At 38.5% G+C, this 20521-nt stretch overlaps 2 protein-coding genes across 13 annotated transcripts in view; one reads left to right on the top strand and one right to left on the bottom strand.

Annotated features, from left to right (window-relative positions):
- Positions 1 to 20521, top strand: part of LOC137278103 (organic cation transporter protein-like) — a 512032-nt gene that overhangs the window by 345138 nt on the left and 146373 nt on the right. The gene's annotated exons all lie outside the window — the stretch shown is intronic.
- LOC137278088 (amyloid-beta A4 precursor protein-binding family A member 2-like) overlaps positions 1 to 20521 on the bottom strand; it is a 136327-nt gene that overhangs the window by 17340 nt on the left and 98466 nt on the right. For all 12 annotated transcript variants that reach the window (XM_067810178.1, XM_067810182.1, XM_067810188.1 and 9 more), the window contains 2 exons: positions 3457 to 3639; positions 2655 to 2867 (listed from right to left, as the gene is read on the bottom strand). In XM_067810178.1, coding sequence (XP_067666279.1) covers positions 2655 to 2867; positions 3457 to 3639 — 396 coding nt within the window. The remainder of the gene's footprint in view (positions 1 to 2654; positions 2868 to 3456; positions 3640 to 20521) is intronic.

The following is a 20521-nucleotide window of genomic DNA, read 5'->3' as shown; positions in this document are numbered from 1 at the left end:
ATCTGTGTTTTATGCATACTGTCATATGTTGAGGGATCAAGAGTAATTGATCTACTAACATTTTGGGGATAATTTACCATTCACCTGATCACTGACAATAGGACAATAGGACAATATAACAAAACAAAGTGATTGAGACACTCACATTTTGGGGACAATTAACCTGGCACCTGACTGACTGCTGACAAGCAAAATGGCAGGAGCCATTTTATAGAAGGTTTATATGTAGACAGTCAATCAGTTTAGATCAATATTCCTGTTCACATCCTCCCAATCCTGGTGTAATCAGATCAATGGTACTGTTAGATGCAAAACCAATCAATGTTGGATCCATAATATTTAATTCCCTGGTAGGCAATTTTTTTTCTTCATGTATTGTTGTCAGTGTTTATGTCGATAAATCCTAAATCTCTTGTTTGTTGTAGTAATTAGTTTTGGGGAAAACTGAATAGGATTTCATCATGCAACTGACCACACTGTCAATAGAATTCAGTGTCTGACAAACAGACTCTTTGCCACGTCTGTTTCTTGATACATTTCCATAGTAATGTATCATATACAGACATCAAGACAATACAACTAGACGTGTGTGAAGTCACACAATAGATGCTCAACAGTACAAAGGTTTATCTATCCTATCTGGAGCATGGTCTGAAATGACAAACATCACATTTGCCACACATCCTCAGAACCTTGAAAGCTTTACGGTTATTGACCAGAGGATCAACTTGAAACTCAATTCAGACTTTAATTGAAAATAAAAACAGGGAAATTGGAGTAAAGTAGTGTTGGGAAAGTTCAAGATGCATGGTGTGTCACGAGCCTGGCAGTCCTGGGATACAATAAAGACAACATCATCACTGCCTGGCAAGCAAAAAAAGATTCACATTCAACGATAACATCACGCCTGTCAATCACTTTGACATGGAACGTCCAACCAGCCATGTGACAGTCAGGAATACGTTTTCAATGCATACCAAATCAAATTGTCTCTTTTTCGTGTTCACTTGAAGAGCCAAAACATTCTCTGAGTACATGAGCCAGCCTCCAACACAGGCAGTCAATAAGAAAGGCAGTAACCACAGGTTTTTATCATGTCAGACGTTTTTGATTTATCACCTTTTTGCTCAATTTATCTCCCATTTGTGTTTGTGCAAAGAGTGCAAGAATCAAACAGTGATGGTATCTCCCTGTGTTATGCTGGCCAACAGAGAGCTTCTTGGCCTGTTCAGCTTTCTCAAGGACTTGGGTACACAGTGTTTATTCAACGATATGAATATGTACACAATGCTGTTGAAGCTACTACACTGTCCACACAACATCGTCAAATTATGGCTCCATACAAAATGGACCATTCTTAACTTTACATTTCTCATTGACCTTCAGCTGTGATTACAAATCTGTTCAAAATCTTTGAATAATATCATGTACTTGGATTCTTGATTTTGTAAAGAAAATAAACCTGTGTGTGCATCTGAATGAAAGTTTCATTCTGAATTCAGATGAGACCTCTAATCAAACATATAAGCAGAATGGTATTTTACTAAAGTTTCCACCACATGGATCTGATAATGAGGTTCATTCAAAACGCCTTACAATTCTAAACATGTTCCTGGGACTATGAAAATATTTTGCTTGCATCAACTTCTGGTGTCAATTCAGAAACTACATACACATGAAAGAACTGAAATTGAGTTAAACATTGAAGGAAAAGATTTGAATCATACATTTCTGTGATTAAGAGAAATTTGCAAGTTAAGTGCATTACTATCATCCTCCCAAAACATCTCACAGCTTCCTATTAAACATAAGATCCCACCACTTTCACCACCGAGTTCTTTACTTGTACATTTTAACTCCAAAATTGCCTTGCAAGCAAATCATATTATGACACACTTCACACAGACATATTTCAACATGCATCTTAATTTGATTTACAATGTCCAGACGTAAAACCGCATCTTGATACACCAATCAGTTCCTTCAAGGCTTAAAACATTACAAAATGTTTTGGCTGTCTAGATTTAAATGTATATCTGGGAATCCAATTACAATAAGTCAGCTCTGACTTGTCCATCCTTGTCTGGAGAAAGACTGGCAGATGTCTCTAGCCTGGCTCGCCCAGATCTGGACATGGTCCCCATCTCACACAATTCTGATGGACAGGTAATACCCAGAGATGCCCATTATGAGTGGCATTACAACAGGAGATGTTTCAAGACTTGCAATAATTTAGTTGTGCTGCAAGACAAATCTACTCTCGTCTGGAAATGTATTGACAATGTATGTAACATTCCTCTGAAATCTAACAGCATTTCTTGTCATATAAATACTGCCTTTCTTCAGTTCAGTAAATCACTAATTGTATGGTATGCCATTTCATTAAGCAATAGAAATAACCAGTACCTCCATGAGAAAGATTTGCTGAAACCTGTTGACAACCAAACAAGGCATCTGGACACACTGATGAAAGGATAACCACAAACCAAACATACACCCGGCAACTTTCTAAACCAAGAACTGCCAGAATGAAGCTTCTTAATGATGTCCTGGCCTTGTACCACACACATTCATAAATGTATATTTGCAGTTGAAATGAAACATCTTCATCACATCTTTTCATGACTATATCGGGAAGAGCAGAAGGTGCTTACCTTGATCTGATTCTGACATGCTGACAAGGGCAGGCCGACCAGACTGATGCCATTGATGGAGATGATCTGGTCGCCAATGTTGAGTTGACCACAGCGTGCAGCTGGACCAGTTGGCATCATGTTGGCCAGGACCACCGTTGGCACCATGGATCCCCAACCAGACTCCACAATGACAACACCCAGGGGTTCACCTTTTGTCTTTGGTACTATCACCTGGTGACGGAGGCAGATGCTAAATACTAAAGTCAAATTTGGTGCACCGGTCATTATTACAAATGGTTGATATAGGTGCAAAAGCTGTACCTTTCATATGTGAAATATGAGAATATAATAATAATTTAATCTATATATGATAGGAAAGGGCAGGGACTGGACGTTTCTTTCATTGACTGAAAAGTTGGATAACATAGTCATTAACACTGGAAGTGAGGCTAAAAGTCAATGGTTGATTCCTCCAGCAGGTATAGTGAGTGAGGCCAATATTGGTGTCCCCTATCAAAACATTGATGGAGTGAATGAGTTGCTTTTTAACATTGCTTTGAAGGTGTTTTTTCCCATGAAGGAAAACTGTGGAATAAGAAGGTGCCTTAATATGTGAGTGAGTGAGTGAAAGAGTGAGTTTAGTTTTACAATCCAGTGATCAACAGCATAATTATCAATCTACGCAACTGGGATACAATGATATGTGTTAACCAAGTCAGGGAGTCTGACCGCCTGATCCATTTAGTCATCTCTTTCGACAAGCATGGGTTACAGAAGATCAATTCTAACCCAGATCCTCACAAATCACTTTCACATGTACCTCTTTATGATAGTCCTTGTTGGCAAACAGGTTGAGCTCCTCCCCATAGATCTCCTGCTGGTTGAGAACATCCTGGTAGTCCATCTCCTTCAGGATGCCTGGGTCCTCGATGCCATTGGCCTTCAGGAACTCCATGTAGGCCACCTGGAAGGCCTGCCCGATGGACTGGGCTATCAGCTGGGCCTGTAATACAAAACACACACTGTTATAGAAAGCAATGCAATGGAATCATTTTCAAAAATGTATTATTCTTTCAACACTGAAATTGTGTCTTCCTTTGGAACCAGATGTACCTGTAAGAAGAAATTTGTCATCAGTGGGACAAGTCAGACATTGTTATGTAACCCACTGTTCTGAAAAAGGATCATCATATGTATAGATCATAAAGCTGTTGTTTGGAGAGTCCATATAAATGAGTAATTCTTTTCAAGAATGTTTGAGAGGCATACTACGAACAAATACAAAGGAAAGTAAGTAACGGAATGGATACGGAAAAACAGGAAGTCATTTTGAACATGAATCTATTTAAAGGTACTATAACAAAGATCTATCATATGTGATACAATTTATTTGGCAGGTGACTCCCTCACAAGGATATGTAACAAAGAAGTTAAAAATGGAATCATCCTCTTTCACTCCTTCAGACATTTTTCTGAACTGAAACATGCTTCACAGGGATGTTAAAGAAGGAACTTCAATAGTTAGGCATCAGAACACAAACATTTCTAAAAACATAGGAGATTTTATCTGTACCTTTAAAAGCCTCTATGTTTATAACCTTTCCTTTAATCTTGAGACAAATCTCATTGATTTTAGAAGTGGAGAAATAATAACATGCAACCTGTTCAAACAAGTAAAGATCAGACAACTTCATGAGTCAGTTTGTTGAAAGGACAAATACTGCAGTCAGTCCTATTCCACAATTACTAGTTAAGTAAACCCTGATTGTTTTCAGGTTACATACAACCAAAGACACAAATCAGCTAATCCAGTTACTTAGCACTTATCTGTATCCTATAAAGTTTGTGCTGTCTGCAGTTTGTGGATTTACCCAATTGTAGTTGGTATCATGATAGTTTGTTATTCTTACATCTACATCCTAGCTGACTGTGTGCAAGCAGGTGTCAGCATTATAAGCATTTCACATTCACCAGGTAAACAAGTGGAAAATACACCTTCCAAATGCAAACTTGTGCAGAAATGTCTTTCTAACCAACCAGAAAATATCTGAAGTTTTTTTCCAAAAAAACACTGTCGAAGTTCAGTTATCAAACACTGTCACGATTGACCTAGTCACGATTGACCTACCAAACACAAACACTCCTAATGTCCAGCTACCAAACACTGTCAATGTTCAGTTCCCTAACACCATTGATGTCCAGCTACCAAACACTGTCAATGTTCAACTACCAAACTCTGTGTTGAGAATGTCCTGGTCAGTCCTGGTCAGCTTCCCATCACTCAAACATAAGGTTATGGCTTGATACACAAATACTTTGTACATCATTAATTGCTGGTACAGTCATCACCCATGGACCTACAGGTTCATGATTAGGATGGACAGCTAAAAATATCGCTGCAAGACCAAAAGACTCAGACAAAGATCATGGACCGAGCAAATCCCTAGTGAACAATGTCATTTTCTGTGACATGAAATAACCTTTCTCTCTGGAGGAGGTAAACATCACTTTTAGATTAGTTAAATTCAGTTAGATTTCCATAAGATCGTCCTTTGATTGAATTACACTGTGATATGCCTGTAAAACACATTTAGCTACATGAGGACAAACAGAGTTTGTAGCCTGCAGTATACATTCATTAGAAAACATTCAACAGGGGAAAAACATACTGAATTCACAAAGCCCCTGGCCAAACAGACAACAATGATTTCAGGTTTTGTCAACAATTCCCAAAATGACACTTCTTCTAGAAAGCCAGATGTCCAACTGGTTTGGCATCACCAGGACAAATCACAAGTGCTCATGCCCACATATGGGAGGGAGTAACGCAGGCTGGTTAAACAGACAACAATGATTTCAGGTTTTGTCAACAATTCCCAAAATGACACTTCTTCTAGAAAGCCAGATGTCCAACTGGTTTGGCATCACCAGAACAAATCACAAGTGCTCATGCCCACTTATGGGAGGGAGTAACGCAGACAATTGTCTTTACAACAGATATTCCCATCAGTATACATACTTAGTCTAAACTCTTGAAGGGGAGGTTTAATTTAATTATCAAAACATTAATTATTATTACCATCTACATGGCATTTTTCACCTTGAAAAATTATGCAAAGACATAAGAGCACATTCTGAACATTGCTCCTGTGGATGACAGGTACCTGATCACACTGAACTTCCCTGTAACCACCCACAGAGTGTTTCAGTAAGAGGGGATCCCATCCTGAACATTCTGAACACTGCTCCTGTAGATCATATGTACCTGATCACACTGAACTTCCCACCACCCACAGAGTGTTTCAGGAAGAGGGGATCCCATTCGGAGCATTCTGAACATTGCTCCTGTGGACCACAGGTACCTATCACACTGAACTTCCCACCACCCACAGAGTGTTTCAGTAAGAGGGGATCCCATCCTGAACATTCTGAACACTGCTCCTGTGGATCACAGGTACGTGATAACACTGAACTTCCCACCACCCACAGAGTGTTTCAGGAAGAGGGGATCCCATCCTTACATACAACAGTATCATCACCAGCTCATCTGCCATCGCTGTCCACCTCTACACACACATAATGGGAAGTAAACTCATTCCAACCATTAATCAATTTCAAATCCATCACTGTTAATTACATTTACTTTGTGTGACTGGGAACAATACCGACCTCAGGCCAGGTTTAACAACCAAATCCGTCCATCTGCTCACTTGAGTAAACTCTTACTGCAAGTTTAAGTGATGTGGGCAATCAAAACAATATTATCCTGACACATGATATTGGATCCAACTCAGATAAAAACATTACTTCCGGTCAGATCTTGAAATGCACAGCTGAACATGTTAATTTCACTCTTTTCGACGGATGCAGTATGTCAATATCATCTGCAAACATTACACCATCCATGCATTCTTCTTCAAGGATAAAAAGACTAACTTCAAAGAGCCTGGTGTAAAATATCCATGGCCACTGAATGTCAATCATCTTCAATCAGACTGTCAAATATATTTTGAAACAAGGAAGATTAAACTACCATTGTCAAAAACCTGCCGAACATCTCAAACCTTCCTTCTGTCTTAAAACCACCTTCCATCTTGAACCTGAACCACATCTGAAGCCAACAGCAACCCATGCTTGCCATAAAAGGGGACTATGCTTGTCGTAAGAGGGGACTGACGGGTTCAGGTGGTCCGGCTCGCTTGGTTGACATATGTCATCGGTTCCCAATTGCGCAGATCAATGCTCATTTTGTTGATCACTGGATTGTCTGGTCCAGACTTCATTATTTACAGACCGCCGCCATATAGCAGGAATACTGCTGTGTGCGACGTAAAACTCAACTCACTCACATCTGAAACCAGCCTAATACACCATAAACCTGCCGTAGACCTTAAAGCTGTCCTACATATAAAACCAGCCCTACACCTAAATCATGCAACCTCCTAAACCTGAGCACATGATAAGAGTCACCTGCTACACTGTCAGATTAAAAACATGGATGCACCTTCGTAACCAACAGGAATATTATCAACATACTTATCACAAGATACAGGTCAATTCATATTTTGTATATCATTCATCTAGATAATTCATAAACATTTCAATCTTAGCTTGTGTCTGCAATGCCTCATGGCAACAGTCTAAACTGAGTATCATGTCACAGCCAACAGAACCATAAAAGGAGATGCTGACATTTTAACAACATTGTGATGGCATACAGATCCACATCGCTTTTTTTGAAGAATGAATAGGACATCAATGTCAGATGACCAACAGAATCAGGGACTCTTTTAAGCAACATAAGGTACCTACGGCTATGCTGAGACCACCCATCGTCACGTAGCTAGCTTTGCATGATTCCGCAACCATCTTGAAATCCTTTCAATAAGACAACTGAATACCTACAATGGCCTGGCGTTCTAAGGTGTTTATTTATATCTCAGTGCCACTGACATTTACATGACTCAATCTGCAAGTACAAGACACCAAAGACAGGGCATTACTGAACTAATATACACTGTATCAGGTCTATCAACCTTCACATTCCTTGGGCACCAGCAGTAGATAATGTCATTTGGATAAAATTGCCAGGTTGTAGCCTTAAACCACAAATATGTATTTTTCCCCTTTTCAATTACCGTATATACATCATGAAGCTCATTTGTTGAAACAAACAATTAAAAAGCTATTAAAATTAATCATATATCTGGCATATAACTACTTAAATTGAACAATGTGCATTTTATTAAGCCTAATTGATACCTCGACCAGCAAATACCCAAATTAACAATGTCATGCACAGATCTAAGGACTAGTTAGTGAGTTTAGTTTGATGCTGCTTTTTAGCAATATTCCAGCAATAACACCCCATTTACACCAGAAATGGGATTCACACACTGTATCTATGCAGGGAATCGAACCCTACATGACAAGTAAATGCTTTAACTGCTAGGCTACCCTACCGCCCAGCTAAGTAGCAAGTACATACACAATCATGAACAGTTAGTCCATCTTGACAGCCTGCTACACCGTAGAATTTTAGATTGTTCATATATCTCTCGTGCAATATACGCTATTTGAAATATTAGCTCTAAGACATACCAGTCATGATGACCTATAAATAACACAGTCATAACCAAACAAACCAGTGATTGGTATTAAGAGAAATATCCAAGGTGACTGGGTTACAATGGCACCCATAAACCAAGCCTGGCCACTGACACATAAGATCCTAAACAATATAAACAGGTATGACCCATCATGTCCATTGCTGACGTATGTGCTGTGTTGTTGCACAGACTGGGTCAGCACAACACTTGTCCAACCTAAATAGGTAACTTACAGCTGCCTCAGCTTAAAACCTTGATGTAACATGTAAAACACAACAAAACGTCTACATGAACAACCCAAGGTTGCAGGATGCCAAGTCTGTGATTTCACCAAATAAAAGTCAAGTGTAATTTCAAAAACCTGTCACTTTCATTGTATACACTATCAGAAAGAAAACAGCAACATGAAGTCATGTATCCAAACAAGTTCAGCTTATCAAAAGTCTCAATGTATGGATAAATAATGACTGAACTCTCAAAAAATATGATTAAATGGAAACAATTATTAGAGGAAGTAATTATTAACATGTGAGAGCTTGACAACACATCAAGGACATTTAAATAGAAGATTCAAGAAATTATATTTAGTCTGATGCATCTTGTCGAGAGTGTTTTCGACACTTGCAGACCTTCTAGAAGCATACTGAAGCATGTACAAGGATTAAAGATAAATAATCTCCTTCTGAAGCAGCTTCGCCATTATTGCGCAAAAACTGATCTTCATAAATCGGCACATAGGACTTCCCCACAGTAAATCAATGACAAGTTCTTTTCGTCTGTGTAGAAAATATGTTTTGCTCAAAAAGGCATCTTGGACACATTTTGGAGATTCTGACAAATCTCTGATCAATATTTCCTTTTGAGATGATCAATACATCTGGATCAAAGAAAGCAAATATCAGGCCTAAATCTCACGTGTGATAATATGCAGCTTAACATCATTGCTACATGCAGTCTTATTAATGGCACTGTACAACACTTGGCTCTTATTTCTTGACAATTTATTTGGCTATGGGATGTTTACAACATTGCGTGCCTCTTCCCACATGCACTAGACATGCCCTCCGCATCAACTCATGCTAATAAACCTATTAACATGATCAATCAATTCTTGAAAGAGAATGGTGATATTGGGTGTCTAGCCATTTTGAGCCTGAATCGTGAGGATGAGGCAACTCCAGGAGAGGTTTGAGTAGATTGGAGCAAAGTAAACGCATTTGCATCACAAGGAGGCTAAATATTGAAAGAACTCAAGTGTCAAACTTGATATATCCGAGCATTCAGAAGTCTTTCTTGTTTTAATTTAGAACCTATTCCCCTGATCGGCCCCACCTACTGAGGGATAAAAAACTCATCCAATCAAGCAATAGTTTCCATGGCAAAAGAAAAGTGCTTGCTAGATATAAATCTGATACCTCCACTTTGTTTTCAGTGTAATATGTGTGTTAAGAGAGTTAAAGCTGTTTCTATAACCTAATTGTTCACTCTAGCAACTGAAACAGGAATAGTGAACATGTTAAGCCATTCATCAATGGTCCAATCATGTATGAATCATCTATCTCAATAAGACCTATGTCACACAATGACATGAGCCATAAATACTTGTTACTTTCTTGCCTGAGCTGTTGAGCACAAACAACACATTAGAATTCATTCAGAACATATCCAGGACGAGTGAATGAGTGAGATGGGTTTTACATCACTTTCAGCAATATTCCACCAATATGGAACGAGGGCCTTTGCATGACAAGCAAATGCTTTAACCACGAGGCTAGCCCACCACCCCTAAGATGAAAAAAGGGAAAAATGTTCAATTTAAAATTTGCATACTTCACCATGTTCTAAAAGGCATACCCTGAAAATCAACACCATGCTAAAGCCTTGAGTCAATTTTGCACTGAACATAATCAAATATAAACTCAACTGCAGAACGCTTTGATGATAAAGGCATGGGCTGACAAAAGTCCTTGGACTAATTCTTCGAGAAAAAGTCTCCTAAAGAAGAAAAAAACCCAGTGATGACAAATCACACACACACTATGCTAAAAAAAAACTTCTTCAAAAGACTGGCCAACAGCCAGAGATTTCCTGTTCCAAATCTAGAAATCTTTGCTGTCAGAATTATTGTTGACTAGACAGAATTATTCCGACGAGACAGCTCCAAATTACTGCAGCACACCTCTAGAGGGCTCAGAATACAAATCAATGACTTGCCAAAGCTAGCATATTATTTTGACAGATTTTCCAAGAGACTGGGTTGAGTATTTCACCTGCCTACTCGACTCCCAGTGTAATGTGTGTATGGTGGTAACTGGGCAGCAATCAGTCAGGCTATGCTGATGAGGAGGTGGCTCTCACACAGGATACCGACTATACACAGGCAACACTGTGGACTACAACTCTCCCCACTATATATACCCCTGACATTTAGGCAAGATTAACACATGGTCACTACCAGTTCTCCATCACAGTCTATTATCCACAACTCTTAAATCTCTCCATGGCAATAAATATAGTTAACATTCACATTGCTCCGATTGCCATGAATGCTGGTTCCTCAAGAACATAAAACATGTCTGGAGAGTTCACTGGAATCAGGATAAATGCACACTTAGAACAGTAACAGTATACAAAAGAGGGTTAATAAACAGTTACGTCACTGGTTAGTCAAACTGTTGGTCTTGTTGGTACCAAGCTACTAGAGCAAATTTTGCAGAAATCCTGCCACAAGATGAACTTAGATACGTGCAAATTAAGATGAACTTTGACATGACTGTTATGAACTTAAGTAAGAGAATTTATACTTGACTACTTTTGGGATTACAATGACTTTACCTACACTTAGATAAAGATGAAACTAAGTACACTCAGAGGAAGAGGAAATTATATTCTCTTGATTCTCCTCAAAGAACATGGAGGAAGATGAACTTAGATCCATTTGCAAGAAGCACAATCTCCAGAAACCATGACCTCAGATACTCTTTCAAATACTCTTACAGGAGATTGGACAAAGGAATTCACTTAAATAATATTTTACGCCTTAATTCATCTATGAGGGAGAGAAACACTGGGGGCTGATATCAGACATTTTGAAATGATTTTGTGAAAGAAGATAGTTTAAATAAACAAATACAATAAATTACAAGGAAGGAAAAAGTAAATAACTAATTCTTAACTGAATGGAATATAATATTGGGCAAAAGGGTGTATTTGTCATAAGCATGTTCACAAAACTTCTGTATAGACTGAAAATTAAGTAAACTCTATTACTGGTAAAATCACATCATCATGATAATATATCTGTAAGAATACGTATTCATATTCTGATGTATTTTCTGAATATCTGATGTCACTGACTTCCATCTGTTTATGTCCCTCATTATCTCTGTTCCCTTTTGACTCAAGAAGATCTGGGTTAAAACTGGTCTTAAGCAACCCATGCTTGTAGTAAGAAGCAGCTACTGGGATCAGCTGGTCAGGCTTGCTAACGTGGTCATGGTATTGTGTGGATCCATGCCCATGACTTGATCACTGGATTGTCAGGTCCAAGCTCGTGTTTAAAGCATGCCGTTAAAGAACACACCAATCAGCCAACTCCTCTCCCTTTCAAGACTTTCATCCAACTTGATGGCTGAAGTGAACAACCAGCTTGGCTTATTCTAATTCAAGGTGTCCCTATCTAACCTTCATTAACAGATAGCTACAATGATGCAGGCAATCCCTCTCCATCTGATATTACAACCATGTCCATGTCCTGTATCATTACTAAAGTCACCTATTATCAAGGCATAAGTATAATTGATGTAATGAAAACATATAATATTGAAACCAAATTTCCTGAGTAGATTCTATTCAAGATGTATTAGTTAAAATCTGTTGTGCTTTTCAAAGATTAAACCAGATCTCTGAACACAATTACAACGACCAAAAAATGGGCAGCTGTGAATGTAAACAGGTATTAAGAGCTTTTCGGTGGTGTGAGTATTTTAGGACTGCTGTTACCATTTCCTCACCCATTAAACCAATGACCTTCTTCCTCCACTATTAATCCATCTCATCATCGAATCAACCTGAGAAGTGCTCCTCAAGAAACCAATCAATATGATACCTTGATGTATCTATTTATAGTTAATACTTTAGAGATTTTGCTGAAGTCTTCGGCAAGGAAAGATCAATAATTAGACATCTATATTCTGATCCTTGCCCGCATCCCATCATGAGATTTCTTTTGAAATACATATATATTTAATAAAAGGTTTTCAGGTTATCTGCCTCAACAAACAATGAATGGAAATTATATGACCAGGGGTGGTTTCAAATTCTAATTAAAGTCATTCGTGTAAAAGATACGACAAAATGCTCCCTTTTGTATTCAATAGGACAACTCAAACAAAGGAACTTTAAAGGTCAGTTACTGGTGAAAACTAAAGCCTGTTAAAACAGATGTCTTGAAGATTCTATCCTCATGTATCAGGATTCACGGAAGCTAATACAGCAACAAAGTTGACCAGTCATCATTTCTCTGGCATCAAACAACTTCAGATGTTTAAAGAAGGGCAGACAGTCGCTGAAAATACCTGCTCCTTAAAATCAATGAGTGAGACCATCCCCATATGACATTTGGAGTAACATCACAAAATCTCCTATAACACCTCGTTTGGGTTGTGAGATCATCCTCTGATTGAAGACATCTTGATGTTGAAGACGATCAGCATTTTATGACATCCTTTCCAACTCAATGTAAAGGTGGTTTGTCAAGTCAGGGGGAATAATCGGCGTCTGGCCTAACTAGATTACTCACGCAAGAAATTGCTTCATAAAGATTTAGTAATGTGGAAATCTTGATGAGGAGAGGCCAAGCCATCCTGTTGCTTTATGCTTCTCTCAGACCGTTTAAAACCTAAATCTGACCCTGGCTCTGCCACAATTTTATGACAGAACTTTCTCATTTTCTCCAGCAATATATGCAAAAGAACTGGATCGGATGGACTGGCCTGTGATAATACCCCTGACACAGATCAGGTGGAAATCTTTCCTGACATGACCCCCTGGGGGCTATTTGCCCCTTCCTCACCATTATCTTCACACCAAGGAATACCAAGCACCAAAACAAGCATTTACAGTTTCAAGCTATTCATCATCTGGATGTCCTCACTGCATTTAGTTTATTTATAAATATTTCAAATCTGTGAACTATCACAGTCAGTCAGTATCATTGTCAAGGTTATAACTACACGCTATTCTAGGAGGAAAGATGATTCTGGTCATATCTTGTTATTGGTAAACGTGATCTATCCAGTTGCAATCACTGGAAATTGAGTGACAAATCAGAATTGGACATTCCAAAGATCAACACTCATTACATGAAGACTGAAGAGTGACCAGAACATGCACTTGCTGAACAATGTCAAGAAAGAAGCCAGAATCAAATTATACATGAACATTTTCTCACATGACATTATTAATCACAAAGGCAAAGATCAAAACCCATTTCCTTGTCACAAGAAGTTCACATCAAAGTTCATGTTTACTTGCAAATCTCAAGCTTTTAGCCACAAATGCCTCTGACAAATATACATCAGTGCCCAATAATTTGTCCCTGAACTCCTAAAATAACTCTCAAACTAAATGCGGTCTTCAGTACAAGAAAGTTTGCAGCTTACAAATAACCTGCTGTTCGCAACCTAGCACTGCAATTAATGTAGTGTTAACACTAATCCTCGGGTTCCCTACAAACCTGTAAAATATGACCATGATTTAATGAGATAAAATGCTGTTAAAACTGAACTTATCCAAACATGTGCTATCTGTGGAGGAAACCAGACAACAGAATGTTTTCCTTTGCTTTCATCTCTTTCCACGAGTTTCCTTTCCACACTTGAAATCCTACACATTATGTAAGTATAAAACAGTTTCAACTTCAATAATGCCTGGCTTATTACAAAGAAGCACAACTGACACAATAGATTGTCAACATCTAGATGATGAGAATAAAGTGAAGTGAGGTAAAATGGATGTTAAATCACATTTAAGATTATCATATACCCCGAGTCCGAAGAGATACCATGCTTCAGTTACACATGGATGTCTTACTCAGACACTGACTCTGAGGATAAAACTTCTTGTTTCATCCTTACTGCTAAGCACTTCTCAAGGTAACAAGAAGTACCCTGTTTTTCAAAGTGATATGTAATTCGGCAATGTGACAAAATAAGAAAACAGTTCGAAGTTGTGGAGTACAGAAAGGGATGATTGTCAAGTCAGATTTGTATTTCTGTTGTCATGGAGTGTCCATTCTCATCAGCAAACAAAGTCAGAGACATATATTTATGCAAACTCATTTAGGACATTTGCAGTCAGAAACTCATGAACAAGTTGATAATACATTCCCACCTTCCTTGTCACAGTCAATACAGCAGATATTATTCCATACCATTAACCATTGTATTTTTTCCCACTCATCAAGTGTCACAATTCTCTGCTCAGTAACCATATCCAAATTAGCCCATGGATACAAAAATACATTGTCTTCAGACGCTTCCACATTGTAAACAATTCTTATGCCCTGTTTGAGAATATGCACAAGAGCTAAAGCAACGCAAGCCCAAAGCAATGTCTAAATACATCCCAAAAAACATCTTCTGACCTCTGCCTCCCTCAAGCCATAAAACACGGTCCATATTGCTGGTGGGTCTGACTTTCACGTTCCTGTTGATTACCAAGTTTTCCATGCATACGTTATAACCACAGGGTAACGAAGATGTCGACTTGACAAATATCATGATTATCTTCTCGGGCCTAAAACAATGCAGAGCAAACAAAATGTTCTATATAACTACAAACTGGACCATAAAGATGGGTGTCATGTTTGCTCTTCCTCAGACAAATTACTTTTATCTATAAACACCACAAACAGTAGAGCTGATGCAATTCACTTGGGAATTTTGAATAGCAGGACATCCTAAAAGGATTGCTTTGAAGGAGGGGTAGTGTTTTTCTGTATGGAAAAAGAATTATGTCAAAATTGTCAATTTCAATATTTGAGCAGTAAATCAGTTTACTGTCTTACTTTTAAAGAAACTTCAATCAGGAGTGCACACAAAAGTCTGAACAGATCAGATTCACAAACAATAAGAACCTCCCTTTCAAGCAAACATCTGACAAGAAGCCTCCACCGTAACCTTTAAAACCAGAAGAAAGGCTTTACCTTTGGGAACCTTGACTGTCATATTTCAAGATAAATTGTTTCTCAGCTGAATCAATGGCTTTACAGCAGTAATCCTAATGGACATATAGATTATATGGAGTGATGCAATGAGACAACTTTAAGATTCCACATCATTTGGGATAATGAGCTTGGTAGGAGAAATCCTGAGCTTGATGACATTACTATTACTGTCTCTCAAAATCTGGATTCCTTTCATGGCCTTTGTATTTTTGGTTCATGTTTCAGCTATTATAAATGTACAAGCAAATGTTTCAACAATGGTCCAGGATTAACAGATGCCTCACCAAGATGAGATGGGAGATAGACATATCTATTGAATGTAACACAGCAGACGGTGTTCCTGTCACCACAAAGTTGGTCCCGCCGGGATTGCAAATAGCAAAATGTAGCCAAGAAAATGAAATATGGGAAACTTGTTACATAAAGATTTTCACTCCATGTAGTATTTGGAACATGGTCTTCAGCTGAATGGTGTAAAAATCCTTGACATTCAGAAGGCAAAGAAATAATTTTACTCTTTTCATATGACTATAAGATCATATTATCAGGAGTATCTTTCCAGTTTGCACTGGTACTTTAGGATGATGGCATGAAAACAAAACTTTCAGAACAAATTATTTGGAAATATTAAATAAAAGACCAAATTCGGAAAATCTGTGTAATAATATTTAGGCAAACATGAAAGTTCCCGTCATCTAAAACCTCTCTGATACATGGGATATAGGCAAGGAAAGAACATTGTTTACAACCAACATTTGACAAATATGGGTTCAATGCCTTTCAAATATCTAATACTTGGCTAAATTTAGTGATCAAGACATACACAATAGCTACTGCGCAAACAAACACGAAAAGGGTCTGTCAAGTCCCCATTATATAGTCCAATGTGGCTTATTAGGTACCTTTGCATCACAAAGTTACTCTTTGATGAAGATGACTGAATGTCTATACAAAAACATTAAAAATATGCTAGGAACATTATTGGGGTCATTGTTTGGTATTGGAGACTAAAGTTCCTTTAATCTGTATGTCACATAACAATCCTTCACGATCCAGGACATACATGTTCAGTATATCAGAGAGCCAAACGTATGCTCAAAGACTTGCTTACTACATAACCAAATATGTAAGGTCTCTCAGGTACCTTAAACAAGGCAAAATGCATGAGGATCGTTGTGCACCTGTTACACAGCCAAATGTGTTCAACCTATTTATATGACCAAATGTGTGTCCAAGAGAAAACTAAGTCCTAGGATGGTGATATCAAGATGGCGCTGTCTATATTGGTGGAGCAACAGCACTTGGAGTGCCTACAAAAGGGGACAGAGTGCTCCCTGTAGCCAGGAAAGAAATAGTACCACTTAATACAAACAGCTTGGAGTATGTAGAACAGGCCAGCTATGTGAGAAGCTGCAGATGCAAGGCTCCTAGAGCACAACTATTCTCAAACATCAATAGTGTGCATTGAGGCTGTTGATACATGGTGAAGAAAGGTTACTTCTCTCTTCCGCAGTCAGGTCCATGGTGTGGAATGGGGTGATGTGGTGCATAGAGTGGCATGGTGTGGTGTGGAATGGGGTGATGTGGTGTATAGAGAGGCATGGTGTGGTGTGGAATGGGGTGATGTGGTGTATAGAGTGGCACGGTGTGGTGTGGAATGGGGTGATGTGGCGCATAGTGGCATGGTGTGGTGTGGAATGGGGTGGTGTGGAATGGGGTGATGTGGTGCATAGAGTGGCATGGTGTGGTGTGATATGGTGTGATGTTATGCAGTGCTGTGTGCCACAGCATGGCGTGTGTAACACTAATGTACCAAAGTCAATGTCCACATTATTTGTTTGTGCAGGATCCAAGCACTGATATCCATGAGAAATTTCTGCTGATCTATTGTTCATTTCAGAATTGTATTTTACAGAATTGTAAAATATTTATGCAAACACTTTGTAATCACAACAATTCAAAACTTGTTCTTTGAAGTAAGAACTTCAACATACATACTTGTTGCTTGGCATTACACCTTACAAGGCACTAGCCTCAACATCTCTGCAAGATTATAATGTCTTAAGTATTTAACAGATATATCCAAGTAACGTGTTATATGAAACTAAGAAACATGGCACTTTCCTCAACAGCGGTCGAAATAACTGCTGGCCCGAAGGCCCAGCACCGCTTGTTATTGTAATGGGCTGGCAGTTTCAAATATGTCCCGGCCCTTATGGCCTTCAGTAAATTATTGGTCAATTTTTTTTCTGCGGGAACGTTTCCCCTATTTTCTTAAATAACGTTCGGGAATCACCCATGATCCATCATGATAACTTACAGTTTCACGTCCTGGTATTTTCATGTTTTTTTGTAGGAATGTCAACACCAGTTTAACAAATTATGAAAAAAAAACCTGTGTGCCACAGGCTTTGCTTGATTTTGTAGGAACAGTGTGAAACTGCTTACAATGTAGTAGTCTGTATTGTTTTAACTGGTTTGACTTGGTTTGACAAATGGGCCTGCTGATTTTATTCAGGTCCTGCAGATTTGAAAGCTTGCAGGTAGCAGCAGGCCCTGATGGCCATCTGGTAAATTAAAGCATTGCAAACACTGATCCTAAGCATCTGTACATGACTGTAATGTGTGTTTAACAAATGTAGACAAGGTGACATGTTATATGCCATTCCTGTAAAGCAGATTGCATGATGATCAAAAGCTAAGGAACAAAGCAAAGAGACAAAAGTCTCATCTGACTACGCTTTCACTGAAAGTGTATAAACTGCCTCCAGATCATCAATTGCTCAAACTGACAGCATTCTGTCCTACTGATAGGAATGTTTCTCCATGATAGCATTGCTTCATTTCCCCTACAACGTATCTGATAGCGACACCATCAATCCTTATTTAAATCTCCTGTTGCATGGAGCCAGACATGGGAATAAACTTCAGTCCCTACTATATCAAAAAGAGCAGTTCATTAGAAAAGCAGCCCAGTTGGAGTGTACCGTGACAACTGCCAGCTCCACACACCATGCCCATACCTACAAAGGGTTTGGCAGAAACATACTTGTGTCGTCTGCTACATGACAACTGACTCAGGATTATCTCACAACAACATGGATATCTGTCTGCAGATCAATCATCCTGCAGAGTAGAACGTTTGTGACATATTGAAGCACTTTCATCAAGGACAATGAATTCCCTGGGCAGACAAGAATTAATCAGTTTGTAACTCCATGGGAAATAAACTTCCTACATACAATCAGTACCCTAATTGTTGTCAGGAAAATAAATATTTTTCAGTGTACAAGCACAATGGCTGTAGATGGTTTCATTTGCATGAACAAATACTACAAGGTTTAATATTTGAAGGATGTCTTCTGTCCTTACAAATTTCTGTCTGACATAAAATAGATGTGTTTGCGTATAGGCATGTTCTTTAAGCCAAGTTTCCCATTAGGACATGGAATCACAGCAATACTTCAAACTTATTCAAATCATGACATCATCTTCTCTTCTCACAAAGAGAATATTTGACATTCACTGTTCATTCAAAACAGTTGTCTGTATTACTTGGAAAAAAACAAAAATTCCCTGAGAAAATGCTATCTCTTTAAAAAAAATTAAAAATTAGATGGAATCTGAAACCACAGATCACACAGAGAAATGAAAACCAGATCACAGTCCAATATTCAATACAGCTTATGAAACAAAGAAAAATCTTTTCTCTCAACAGATTTGTAAAATCCATATGTTTCAACTGTCTTTGTTAGGAAAGAACCTTGAACTGCTTGTGCGTTGAAGTGACTGAGGAGAAATCTAACAACTATATCCAGTGTTACAAGACAGGTACAGATCAATGACACCAGACACAGTTAAAAGCAGATGCACAAGGTGAATCACAATGCAATGGCACTGTTTTGAGGACAAGCCTCTACACTGATATGAAAAAGAAGAGAAAAGATGTTAATGTACCAGCTCTCTGAATGTATTTAGCTAAACAGTGCCTTTGTTGCAATTGCTATATGGATCCCAAGACAGAAGACTAGTACTGTAAACTTTCCCACCTCATACATTTCAAAACTTGAGACTGCTTGGAGAGTTGCATAGGTTCTTAATGTCCTTGCTGGAACTCTCCATGGAGCATTTGTCTCGCTCATGAAACTGGCAATGGAACTTTCCAATTGAATGTCAAGATGAAAGGCTTATCAGAGTAACATATTAACACTATCTTACGTCCACTAGCTTCTAAAGGGCAATATATACTGACCTGTCTGTAGAAGTTTATACCAGTGTATATTGCAAGAGGCTTATAACACCCATATCAGATCTTAGCAAGTTGCTACTTAACAAAGTTATGGCTAGTGTGCTAAAAAGCTTTTATAAAAAAACTGGTGACTGGTCACCCACAGGGGGTTGTGGGGTAGCCTAATGGCTAAAGAGTTTGCTCGCTATGCAGAAGACCTGGGTTTGAAATCCCCACGTGAGTACAGGTTGTGAAGACCCTTTCTGGTGTCCCTTGCCATGATATTGTTGAAAAAGTGTCATAAGAACACACTCACTTCACATATTGGCTGGACACAAGTAACAGACACAGACAAACTAGGACAACTGGGCAGCATGTGCCACTTTGATTCTGAGTGTGAACAAATGAATAAATGAAGGCATAAGCACAGAGTTAGTGTTGTTCTACTTTAATTTCACAATAATCCAATCTTTTCAACAAACAAGCCAAAAGAAAAGATTCTTCAAACAAGGTGTTTGGCATGACACACTAACCTTTCAGTGACCATCCACTGTCCCACAGCCTAAAACATTATTGACAGAGCATGTCTAAAGTATACTGTCCTTCTGATATGTAAGGTAAACAGATATATCTTGTGATGCTATGCAAGCATATAAATAGGACTAGATCACAGAGGCTTTGGGTGTCCATGAGTGTAAATGGTTGATGGGTGTGTGCTTTGCAATTTGGAGAAATTATTGGTTTGGATGGCGCCTTTAAACCATCTGATGTTTTACAATGCCTAACCATTTCTGCACATTTTACCTTGTTCACAGAGACA

The sequence above is a fragment of the Haliotis asinina genome, chromosome 3 (genome assembly GCF_037392515.1).
Source record: "Haliotis asinina isolate JCU_RB_2024 chromosome 3, JCU_Hal_asi_v2, whole genome shotgun sequence".
Taxonomy (NCBI): domain Eukaryota; kingdom Metazoa; phylum Mollusca; class Gastropoda; order Lepetellida; family Haliotidae; genus Haliotis; species Haliotis asinina.
Note: the sequence above shows the minus strand (reverse complement) of the source record. Positions and strands in the feature narration are given on the sequence as shown.